The sequence below is a fragment of the Zea mays genome, chromosome 2 (genome assembly GCF_902167145.1).
Source record: "Zea mays cultivar B73 chromosome 2, Zm-B73-REFERENCE-NAM-5.0, whole genome shotgun sequence".
Lineage (NCBI taxonomy): Eukaryota > Viridiplantae > Streptophyta > Magnoliopsida > Poales > Poaceae > Zea > Zea mays.
The window spans coordinates 214,203,020-214,215,751 of NC_050097.1; the positions used below are offsets into that span (position 1 = coordinate 214,203,020).

A 12,732-nucleotide genomic window follows, 5' to 3' on the forward strand; every position below is an offset into this window, starting at 1 on the left:
TCTTTAAACATTAAGGTACGCGAGGTGTTAACTACGCAGGCGGGGTCGATTGCTGGGCAGATGCAGTCTCAGCGTGGAAGGTGAAACCATGGTAGCAACAGGTGCCCAAATTAGGTTTTTAATATATCAGTATAGATTTGTAGCAAAACACGAACAAATGGCTAGTCCATATTTATATTCGTATAGGCTAATTTAACTCATAGACACAGTTTATTAATCATTAGTTTAACTCATAGGTCATATATATCATATATATATATATAACATGTTTATCGATTATTATGTAAATAATATATATAAAGTTTTATTTTGTTGTAATGTGATAGCTTGTTTAGGTGGCGAGCTGTCTTGTTAACTAACCGTGTAAAAATTTAAACGAGCAGATAAATGTCGAGCTGCCACGTACTCACGGGGAAGTATGCGTATCGCGTTTTGCAAGGCAAGAAAGAAAGGGGAAAAAAAAGCCTCGAACCGAGGAGCTTTCCGGACGGGGGCGGTTCCTGCTCAATCTTCCCCTTCGTTTATTGCTCTTCTCCGGTCCTTCTCCGCAACCCCTGGCCCTGTCAAGCAGACGCAGGGTGACACCAGGCAGCAGCCCACCTCCACGCGAACACGCCGCACCACACCATCACCGGCACCGCAGCACGGCAGCCAGTCACCAGGACTCCAGGAGTGATCTTTGATCCCCACCAGGCCGCCACGCTACTGTCGGTAAGGCCAGGGACCCTGCTGCATCTGCCGGCTGCTCCTCTCCCCGCCCCCGGTTCCATGAGAGGTCGGCGGTTTCGATAACACACACCAACTGCTCCCTCCACTCCTTCCCCCTGCCTTCAGCCCTTCCCGCACCACTCCCAACTCGTAAACGCTGTGCGCCAACGCCGTCGCCCTTCCGGATCCGTCGTCCTTCCGCCGGCGCCGTGATGGACCCAAGCGATTCCAACTCCGCCGCAGGTACACCCATTGACCCTCTCCTCTCCTTCCATCGCCGTTTGATCGAACTGGGTTAGGATAGCTCGATCGCGCAACCGGGGTTTCGTTGGATGCTACCAGATTGTCCATGTTTGCTTCACTTGCTCTCCGTGTACAGCTGGCCGGCGGCGCTGAATTGCAGTGTTCTCCAGATGAGTTCGCGGCGCGCCGTTGCTCGGAACGATGTGGGCATGTGGCGCCCTTGCTTGCCTTTGCTCGTTGCTTGTGTAGATGTTCAATCACTGTATAGGTTATTCGATTGTCAATCGAACCCCTTCCACTGGACGTCAGTTGCTGATATATGTTTTGATCCGAGCTTAATGGCGTAATGTGAACACAACTTTGATGGGGATGGTCAAGCTCGTTCTGTCATTCACTGGGGCCATTAGCAACCTGGCAATTCAATACATTCAGTCGTGAGCAAGTAAAAGTGTGTTGTCGTGCTCGTGCATTTTATGTCATTGTTGTTTGGAGGCCAAAACCATGCTATCAGTTTGGCTTAATTGTGAATGCTTCAATATAGGAAATGGATCAAGCCAAAAGGTTTAGGGATGGTAGTGAAGCAATAAAATGGTGAGACTGAATGGCTAACTAGCTCGAGGAGCACCATATCCACACAGGCTCTGAATGGCTAATTAGCTTGAGATGCAACATTTCTGTGCAGGCTCAAGGATTTTTACTCATATCTGACTAAAATCAGACTTGTTCCCTTGTTCTACCCAAGATCCATTAACTAATTGCACACCCATATCTATGTCATACTTAGATGGAGAAATATCTTGTGCACATCCATATTTGAGGTGATATCTTGATACCTCAGTACATCAGACTTTGGATGAGGTTTATTTAGAGTAGTACAGGGAGGGGAGGTTTCAAGTGATTGGTTTATAATAGATGCTTCCCAAACTATAATGTATCAGAGGGCATGAGTTTGCTTACCAAGCTGTGATGGGAAAACTGTATTAGTTGAGCACTTGAGCTAAGCACACAAACTGTGACCATATTGTATTATTCAGAGAGATGGGCATGATTTACATAGTGTGCATAGCTAGCACATTCCTTTATCCATGAGGCTGAACATTGTTTTATTTCTATCAATGTCAAGTGCATTGCAGCCTCTTATACTGACAGTTTGCATTTCGTTGCACAGCATACATTGGTCAAAAACCTTTTGCATACCATAATTTCTGGTTCATGATGAGCAATAGCTTTCTTTCTAACAATGAGAGATTTTAAGTTATTTTTAGATTTTGATTGGCATTCATTAGATATTGTAACCTTGTTGCTTAAATCCCACTTTGGTCTTTGACTGTAGATCATTCTCTTTTGTGTCATCACAGGAGGAAAGACACAAAATGTTTCAGTACCGCCTGTTGAAGGTGTAGCTGGAGGAGGAACTAGCTATGGATGGGTGGATGGAGGTTTGCGGGGTACAAATATTGGTGCTGGTGTGATTGATCCTACAAAAGTACACTCAGATGATCTTTTGCACGTCTGGTCTATGCCCAGCACAGCAAATGTTAGCCAGCAAGAAGCGCCTCGGCCTCTAGAGAAAGTAAGTTGGGTTACATTTTGTTTCCACTGGTTTCTTGCTTCAGCATGTCACTAAAAGTATGTTATACTGTTCAATTGTTTCCCTGATACACGGAGTGTTTTTTTCTCATTTCTCAAACACCCAAGAGAATTGTGCATCATCCCATTAAGAAAGAAGGGAATAAACTGGGGAGTAAAAGAACCTCCCCACAACACACCGACACACACATATGTTCCTGTTCTTTTGAATGTGGCATTGCATTTTTCAACTGTGATCAGATTCATTGTGCTTTCAGCCATGATTTGACTTATTACTATCTCATTATGTTACTTACCAAAATGTCCAAACTTTATATTTTCCTTCAGGTCAACCTTTTGGCAGCAAGAAATGAAAGGGAAAGTTTTCAAATTGCTTTACGCCCAAAGGTTTCATGGGCAACTTCAGGTATTGCAGGGTCTGTGCAGATACAATGCACCGATCTCTGCTCCTCCTCAGGAGACAGGTTTGTTTGTTTAAAATTTAAAACATCTTTATTAGGGAAGACCAGCATTCGCACAGTTCTATTCCGATGGTTATAAATGTTGTACCAGGTTAGTCGTTGGTCAGTCCATAACTTTGCGACGTGTGGTGCCTATCTTAGGTGTACCAGATGCACTTGTTCCTATTGATCCACTCAGTCCTCAAATAAGTATTCAACCAGGGTAATGTTTCTGTGCTTTGGAAAGCTGACTTGTATCTATTTTCTCTCTCTCTTGTATATATGTAGATTTTACTTTGTTTGTGCAGGGAGACAGCTGCAGTTTGGGTATCAGTAAATGTTCCATGTGGGCAACCGCCTGGTTTATATGAGGGTGAAATATTCATTACTGCAGTTAAGACAGAATTAGAGTAAGCCTTTCCTTACTCATTTCTATCCTGTTGTCTTAGATGTAAAAAAATGCCTTTAGTATTACGGAAAAGAGCAGTGAACAGATCCATCTTATTTGGCATGCTTGGGCAGAAAAGTTAATTCTTAATTATAATGCTGGCCCAAGTGTTCACATGTATGTTATAACAAGAGATGCCATTAAACATGTTCTATATGAATATATTGGATATATTGTGGTGGAATCTATTATTCATTAAGTGATATGTAGCTTTTATTGAAAATTGTTACTTGAGATGTCAAATTCAGAATCTTGAGTAACCTTGTAAGTTTACCTGCTTATATACCTTGTTACCTTTAAAAAACTGTGGAAGAATTATGGTCAAGTAAGTATGAAACAATCACGTTACTGTAAAGAAATTATTTCACATCACTCTTGAACAAGAATCCCAAGTTTAAGTGTCACAATATGATACTTGCATATGGACATAAATGTCCAGGTGACATTAGCTTTGATTTCTGGGTTATACTTTTTTGCTGACCTAATTTCTGGTAGCAGTTCCAGAACAGAATCTCTACCAAAATCTGAAAAGTGTAGGCTATACAGAGAATTAAGAAGTTGTCTTGACCTCACTGGACCCAGAGACTACTCGTCACCAGAGGAAATGGTATTATGCTCTGATAATATATTCTTAAGGATTAACCATGTTATTTCCTTTTTTTCTAATTGTGCTATAACATTTAGGTACAAAGACTAACATCAGCTTCTACTGTACTAAGGAGGGTGTTGGATAATCCAGCACTCCAGGACTGTCAAGAGAATAATGGATTTGGAGACATGATGGATGAAGATGTTATAAACAATATTTCAGTTCGCTTGAAGTTAAGCCTTACTGTTTGGGACTTCACTCTCCCAGTGACACCTTCTTTACCTGCTGTTTTTGGTGTATCCTGGCAATATTCCTTTTTACTGTGTTCTATTTCCATTTCTGTGCTGTGCAACTGTTATGGGACTGGGTGCAATGGGCTGCGCTTAATGGGCCTGCTTGGCCCAGCAGAACTGGCAGCAACAGAAGGCAGTGTTGGGATTGCTGCTGCCCTAGCCAAACCAGCAGCAGGGACACGTCTTGTGTCATAGGTGCAGCTGTACTCTTACCTTTCTTGATCGACGTAGTCCCCCTCCCCCACCTACTTGGTTTAAGATGTCTGGACATAAGTTTATTTTATGAAAGGTTGTGATAGGATTTGGAAATTAGAGTTCAGTCTAGACTTTGGAAAGTTGAATTCATGAAAGAACACATCCAATGTATGATGTTTCTATCTTTAGTTTTAGTTGATCGTCAAATTGGGGTCTTATATGGTAAGGGGTGATGTACCCAGGTCAATGGGTCAAGGAATGCAATACGCTATTTAAGGAAGGATTCGACAAGGTGGGGACGAGATTGTTGCCAAGTTCCTGGAACAGGAATTATGTGCTGCCGGGATGAGGAACATGGTATAGTTCTGTGTTCCTAGTGACCATGGGTTCTCATCATCTCTTGACCACTGCACATGTGTCTCACCCTGCTCCTTAGTAAGAACGGGTGTGAAATCCTGTCCCTCATCCATGCACCATATTTATCTACAACATCCGCAATCACCCCCAACCAATCAGCTCCCTGGCAGCAACACATAATCAGAACTGCATATTAGAATTGATGATTGAATTGTCATATCAGTGTCTTGTTGCAGCTACTAACAAATTGCTTTCGAGTTGTGGGCATATGGATATGTTCTCCTTTGACTACATGTTAGATATCTGAAACTGTCATTGAAGATCGATTCTGTTTGGAGCATGGCACTGAAGGATGGTATAGTGCACTGGATCATCACTTTAGGTGGCTCCTCCAATATAGGATTAGTCCATTTTTCTGCAGATGGGGTGATAGCATGCGCATTCTAGCATACACATGCCCTTGGCCTGGTAATGCTTGGATTTTTTTTCTCACACAAAAGAATATACTGGTTTGTTGAACTATGTGATGTCATTTTCTACTTTTCTGTTTTTTAGCCGATCATCCGAAGGCTAATGAATATTACTCTGACCCAAGATTAGCAGCATATGCTGTACCCTATGCACCTATCCTATCGTGGTATCACTAATCCTTCTAAATTTGATATCATCTTATCTGATTCAGCTTGTTACTTTATTTAATTTGGCTCCTTGTTAACAGTACGGATGCTGCAAAAAATTCCCTGAGGAGAGAGGTTGAAATCTTAAAATCGAAGCCTCATTGGTCCAAAGCTTACTTCTATTTGTGGGATGAGGTGCGTTATTTTACCTTTTCTGCTATGTCCTGATTTCAGGGGACACCAATGTAGATGCATGTAGGGAGAAACTTGTTGCAGTTACGGAAATGGTTTCCAATATCTACTCTTGCAATCGAAGATATGGAGTTACTCTTTGGGTTCTCCTTTTAGTTTTATATGCTCGTCCAGTGGACATGCTCCTGCAACAGAAAGTTGAATTTTTCACTCAGCTTGTGGTGTTCCTCCTGGTCCCATATCGACTTTCAGTTCCTAGCATGACCTGCTTAACTCTATGGTATTAAATTTTGGAAGTTGGAACTAATATCATTGACCGCAATTAGCCATTGGAGGCTATACCATTTCTCAATATACTTTTATTCTTTCTGGAAGAAATATATGATGTTTTACGTGTTTCTGCCTAATTTCGATGAAGAAAATTATTTACTATGCTGTTTGTTGGTGTTCTGTTGCCATTAATTATATCCAGTCCTGTATAAATTAGTTTCTATTATGTCATCTTAGATACAAATAGAAATGATGGTTAAGGAAGTACACAGCTCCATTTGAAACGTGCAACAATCATTATGGATCACTCACAAGTATTAATGGTGAATGCAGCTTGTGTTTGTAATGCCACTGCATAACTAATCATTGCTTTAGATAAGTTTCCAACATAATCACCTCTATTCCCCTAGCATGTAATGATGATTATTGAAGGGAACTATGTTGTTAAAGTCTCTTGTTTGTCACTTCTACTATTGAAGATGAATTTCCCTTCAGTGATCTTACAATTGTTTGCAACATTTCAGCCATTAAATGTGGAACAGTATGACATGATATGCAACATCTCTAATGAGCTACGGTCATATGCACCTGATGTGCGAATTTTGACAACTTACTATTGTGGTGAGTGTAAGACAAAATATGATGGCATTTTTTCTTTCCTCGATGATGTTTTTTCTCGAACGACGCAGGAGAGCTTTGTGTCATTTCATTAAGAAAGAAAACAGGACTTACAACCAAAGTAGAAAACAAAGGTCAGCCATACACCACAAGGAACACTCATAGGCCTAGCGCTCTCAAAAACACAGGAGTTGCGGTGCTTCCAAATTTCCCAGGCTACCAGAATAATCAGAGTTTAGACGCTTCCTCATCTCCTTCGAAGCTCCCTTAATAACTTTGGACCACCAGCTTGCGAAGCAAGAAATCCCTGGCTGAGGCATTAGGACAAGCAGCCCCAATCTGTTAAAGATCATTGTCCAGACTTGCTGAGTAAACACACAGGAGACAAGGATGTGCTGCATAGTCTCATCGGTCGCAGAGGGGACATGCAGCAGGGCGAGGTAGTCCCCTTTTTGCAAGTCTATCAGCCGTCCAACACATGATTTTAACTGCTAGACAGATAGAAAACTTGCATCTCAGGCGCCCCTGTCTTCATTATGCGTTTCCAAGGAGCAAATTAAGTGTCTCTGTGAAAAAGGCCTCATAGACCGACTTACTAGTGTATATGCCATGGCCGGTCAGGCGCCACCTGTGCTGATCTGGAACATCCTGTTGGAGTTCCAGGTTGTCCACTAAGCTCTAGAGCTGCAGGTACTTAACTAGCACTTGTACTGTCAGAGAACCTCTTATATCTGATACCCAACTTTGGTTCCTCAGCCCTTGCGCTACTGTCCTCTGCTTCTTGGCCCTTCTTGGGATCAGGTTTATCAAATTAGGAACCCACCCAGCCACTGTTTTTCCTTGCAGCCAGCGATCAGTCCACAATTTGGTTGTTTCTCCATTTCCTATCATGGTGACAACAGCAACATCAAACAATGCCTTTGTGGCGTGGCACCTGGATGGGGATCCAGCCCAAGGGCGAGAGGAGTTGTTCTTTTGCAAGCACAGCCAACGGATGCACAAGGCCCAACCAAACAGCTCCAAGTTGAGGATGCCCGGACCACCGAACTGTGTAGGCCGCTGAACAGGGTGGACCCACGTTGGGCTGAGTGGGGGCACAAGCCCCCACTCAATTTTCCGGTTTTAGTGGACATTTTATCTTATTTAATGTAGCTATAGAGGTCCATTAGTTAATAGGTCTCTATTTAGGCCCCCACTCAGATGTTAGGCCCTTACTCAAATATTGGGTTGGGTCCGCCCCTGCTACTGAATAGTGTCCCAGGAGACGAGTTGCACCCATTTGCATGTTCGTATCCTTTCCAAAGGAAACTTCTCCTTTTATCGATCGCGTTGATTACCCATTTGGGGAGGTCCATGGTGAGCATAAGATAGACTGGGATAGAGGAAAGAACAACCTTAACCATCATAAGACGACCAACTCTGCCATGAGCGTGGCTTTCCACCCCGGCAATTTATCAGCTACTTTGTCAATTAAGGGCAGCAACTCAGCATTAGTAGGCTTCCGAATTGAGAGAGGGAGTTCCAAATAAGGGCAAGGGAAATCTTTAATCTCACCGCAGCAATTCTAGATGATGTTGCCTCTGTTTAGAAACATACTTGGGTTGTGTTGACAACTCTTTTTATAACTAGTTGCATGGAATGTACAACTTGCACATGCACATGGGCCCACCCATACCAATGATAATGAGCTAGCCATCTTTGTTGTATTTAATTGGGCTTGGCTCAACCTTATTTTAATCAAACCAAATAAAATCCATTGTCTACACGTGCAATAAAGGATTAATTCCGTATGAGAAATTGATTTGGCTCAAATGAGAAAATTGTGTGCACCTGTTGTGAGCTTATTAAAAGCGGAAGACATCTGACCCGGTCTGAATTTGGCCCATGTGTATATTAATGTGAGATTGTCAGGAGTTTAGCTCTACCTTGGTTGTTGAGGGTGGGTTAGACCAACTTATAAGGTACTCCACCAGGACCTCTACTGTTGGAGCCCCTTGATGTCCGACACCCATCTTATGTTATGCAAAACTTGAGCCTTCGTTCATTGCTTCACTGCTCTCTTGGAATGATCTGAATCATGTTGGGAGCATATTCAGCTATTGCCTTGCCATGGAGCCAACGGTCCAAGCACAACTTAGTTGAAGCACTATTGCCCACCATGGTTTGCACAGCAACTTTAAATAAAGCCTGAGCATTGCATGGAGCCTGAACTGGCAGTCCAGCCCAAAGACGTTCTTCATCAATCTTCTGTGCCCACTGCCACCTTATACGAAGAGACCGACCCAGAACTTCAACTCTTCAAGAATATGGATACCTAACCCACCATAACAAATAGGCTGCTGAACTTTCTCCCATGAAACTAAACGGTTTGCCTCCATTAGCCTTCTCTTGGCCTTTCTACAGAAATCTGCACAACAATTGTTAGAGCGTATGTTTTACTTTGCTTTTATTTATGTTTATGAAATGGAATTATGGTTGTTTGTCTGAGGGGGAAAAATACCTCTGTCACTTTCCTGGTGTGTTGTTAGTGTTAAATTCTGCCCTAGGTCCTTGTTGTTTGAGGCAGCTGGTCCTGGAGGGGGTTTCTTTCCTCCCTTTTGTATCTTTTTATTATTTTTATTATTATTCTTAATGAAATGACATGCAGCATTGCAGCTTTCCTGCGCAGTTCGAGAACAAAGTGTTAGGTTCTTGAAATTAAGATGATTATGCCTATAGAAGGCATTATGGTCGACAAGTTATGAATTTCTCTAGCAAATAAAAATACATTTTCTTATATTTTCAATGGTCTGTGAAGGTCCAAGTGGCTCTGAACTGGCTCCCTCTACATTTGAAGCTTTTGCAAAAGTTCCAAATGTTCTGCGTCCGCACACGCAAATCTTTTGCACAAGGTAACCACTGCTGCTGGCTTATTTTTCTATTCTTCTAGATTGCTAAATTTTGTGGGGGTGACATTGAAGACTGAACGTGCTCAGGCACAGTCTTGAAAAAAAGGCATTGAAGGCTGAATCGGCATGCATATGTATAGCCACAATATGATATGGAGAATGTTTGTCTTAATATGGTGTACCATTTATTCAATTTCACTTGACTAATATACTTGTGATAAACAGTATCATGGTTATGGTACTTAGATTCTACTAACATAACAAATAAGGTTCAGAGTGTTTATGCTTTGCAGTATTGCCTTATGAATCTGGGGTGAGGACCCTAGATTATGTATCAATTGGGCAAGGTATCGAGAATTCATGTTAGCCTTACAAAAAGTTAGGTCAAATTAGATTGAACAATGAACTTGTATCAGAAAAAAAATTCCCCTACTCGCAAGGCACTGGCATATGATTACATAGCACTGACAATTTGATGGTCTCCAGTACATGCTGGGGATGTGGTGTCACTGCATAAAAGGTTATATATGTGTCAGAGGCTAGTAGAAGCACTGGTGGCTTGGCACAAACTAACGATAATATTACATTACATCAACCTGGGTCAATAAGCCGCTTCGGTTATTAATCTGTTGTCTTCTTATACAGTGAATGGGTTCTTGGCACAAGAGAAGACCTAGTGAAGGATATTGTTGCTGAATTACGGCCTGATCTTGGTGAGGTAAGAAGATTCAATTCCTCCAAAATAGTAAATTCATGAAGCATGGCCTTTTTATTTGCATTTCAGACCATTCTTAGAGAGGGTTGTTGATGTCACGTTATTTGTCTTTCCAACTAGCATTAATTTTTCTAACAGTATAAAATCAAGGTAATTGGATGAGAGCACTCCAGTTTCATACATTTATGAAATATTTTCATGAACAATTCATTTTATTGTTCTTTTTTTCTTTTTGCTGTTTATATTGTCATCTGATGCTCTGACACAGGCCCTTTGTATCAAGTATTTTGGTATGTATGTATTGTTGCTGGCTGTGGTCAGATACCAATATTTCTTCTCTTTTATTTGAATGATTTCTCCATATTTTATGAGATCCTAGCTATGATGTTATGAGGAGTTTGGGGAATTTCTTTTCTGTTGAGTGTATGCAGACTATGCATAGTTTTTAATGTATGGTTATTTTACCTATGTACTATTATCTATATTTTAGGTACTGCAGTCTGCATTGAAACATCCTGTTTCCAGATTGTGCTACAGCCTAATCTTTACAAACTCAACTGTCCCAGTCAATATTTTGTTTTTTTTTCTCATTTATCCCGAACTTCCATTTGTCATTTAAGCATGGAGTTCTCTGTTATCTTTAAAATTTATATCTTGATTGGATTATCTGGATTCTATTTAGGAGTGGTGGACATATGTTTGTATGGGTCCTTCTGATCCTCAACCAAACTGGCACCTTGGGATGCGTGGAACCCAGCACCGGGCAGTGATGTGGCGAGTGTGGAAGGAAGGTGGGACAGGATTTCTTTATTGGGGTTCCAACTGCTATGAGAAGGCTATGATCCCAAGTGCTGAGGTATACTGTGGAGCATGCAAAGTGTTTTTGAATATGTGCCAACTGCTTATGTTGCAATACTTGCAGTATATACCGATAGTATTGTGATTGAGTGTTTGTTTTGAAAAATGTTAAAACTGCAGAGGTCATGTGACAAAAAAAGCTACTTGTGTATGCGACCTAGGTTTGATTGTGCATATCAAGTGTATGGGTGTATATGACAATGTTTTCAAGTCGGACGACTTGCTAGTCGTTCTGGCTGACCGACTTGGGCAATTAATCGTGATTAATTGCGATTGATCCAAACCGACTTAGATAATCGGACGACTTGAAAACACTATGACTGTAAGGTTGTAAGCAAGTAAGATGCTATGGCTGCTCATGCTGCTTCTGTACATCTAGAGAAAGTAAGATTTAATTTGTATAGGATGCTCATGCTGCTTCTATACATCTAGAGAAAGTAAGACTAAATTTTTATAGGATAACTGTTCGTGCTACAGCCATATGCTAACGACACTTCTGTTTTACTTCAACACTGAGACAGACTCTAGCAAATATGCAAGTGGCTAGTGGTTCTTGTTTTATATATTAGCATTACCATTCTGGGGATACAACTCAGTTTAAAAGTTCAATTCTGGAATAGATTTTTGGTTTTAGTTTACATTGAGATTATAGTTGCTGCAGTTAATGTTTGAGCAAACCATTTTGTATTCTTATTCTAGAAACCATTTTGTTGTTCTGACTGAGCTCCGTTGTACATTTGCAAGCGTTGACTATTGCTTCATTTCTGATTCTCAAACTTGGCGGTGCCGCAGATCTGTTTCCGACGCGGCCTTCCTCCTGGCGACGGTGTCCTGTTTTACCCTGGTGAAGTGTTTTCTTCGTCACATGAACCAGTTGCTTCCACCCGGCTAGAGCGCATTCTCAGTGGCATGCAGGTGATAATTTTTGTTGGTTATTTTTCTCATCAAATCTGGCATGTATATCTGAACTACTCAGATTGGAAGTATTTGCTGACATGTATGTCTGAACTATACTGTATCCTACCAAGGCTTTTGTAATTCAAGGGTTATATATATACTTCTCAGAAGAATGTTAGGAACCAACCCCACTCGTTCAATTGATTTCCATTGGAAATATGAAACACTGCAAGATTGGTCGATGTTGTCCTGTGCTGACGGCTGTTTCTTGTTGCTTTTGAACGCAGGACATCGAATACCTGAAGCTTTATTCTTCACGGTATGGGAGGGAGGAAGGCCTGGCCCTTATAGAGAAGACTGGCATGTACCTTGGACCGGATCGATATACGCTGGATCATGGACCGGTAGATGTGATGAGGGGTGAGGTGTACCGCACCTGCAGGTCTTAGTGTAGCAATGCCTGCCAGATGCTGTCCTTCCAGTCTAGGGCGTCTGTTGTATTATATATGGTGGTATGTGATCTATGTAGCGAATTAATCTACCCTTGGTGATCGATCAGATCATCAAACCTGGACTAAACTAGTCCTGGTGCATCTTTTGAATCTGGCTCGAGAGTTGCATCAAGTCGGGAGAAAAAAAACCCAAGAGATCTGGCCAAGAGATGGAGCGACCCAGGTCCGGCTCTGGTACAAGGCCCAGTTAGCTACCGGAAGTGGGCCCTATCTGCTGCAACAGGATTGAGACGAGATTGGCATTGTCCTCTCGATTCCATGACGCTGTGCCCGCATACAGCTGAAGCTGAAATATTCTCCTA

At 41.7% G+C, this 12,732-nt stretch overlaps 1 protein-coding gene across 6 annotated transcripts; it reads left to right on the forward strand.

The window, feature by feature from the left end:
• The first annotated feature begins 460 nt into the window (after positions 1 to 460).
• LOC100383434 (uncharacterized) lies at positions 461 to 12,732 on the forward strand. Of its 6 annotated transcripts, none has more exons than XM_008670208.4 (17): positions 491 to 711; positions 835 to 951; positions 2,310 to 2,524; positions 2,869 to 3,005; positions 3,094 to 3,204; positions 3,290 to 3,391; positions 3,928 to 4,036; positions 4,114 to 4,314; positions 5,163 to 5,331; positions 5,419 to 5,500; positions 5,582 to 5,675; positions 6,467 to 6,563; positions 9,358 to 9,451; positions 10,094 to 10,166; positions 10,846 to 11,019; positions 11,814 to 11,936; positions 12,206 to 12,732. In XM_008670208.4, exons 2-17 carry the CDS (start codon positions 921 to 923, stop codon positions 12,365 to 12,367), a joined length of 1,974 nt encoding a protein of 657 aa, XP_008668430.1. In that variant the 5' UTR covers positions 491 to 711; positions 835 to 920; the 3' UTR covers positions 12,368 to 12,732. The 6 variants fall into 6 exon arrangements, with proteins under 6 accessions (XP_008668432.1, XP_008668430.1, XP_008668431.1 ...); XM_035964953.1 differs by having other exon boundaries at positions 555 to 711; positions 3,144 to 3,204; XM_008670210.4 differs by having other exon boundaries at positions 461 to 951; positions 3,144 to 3,204.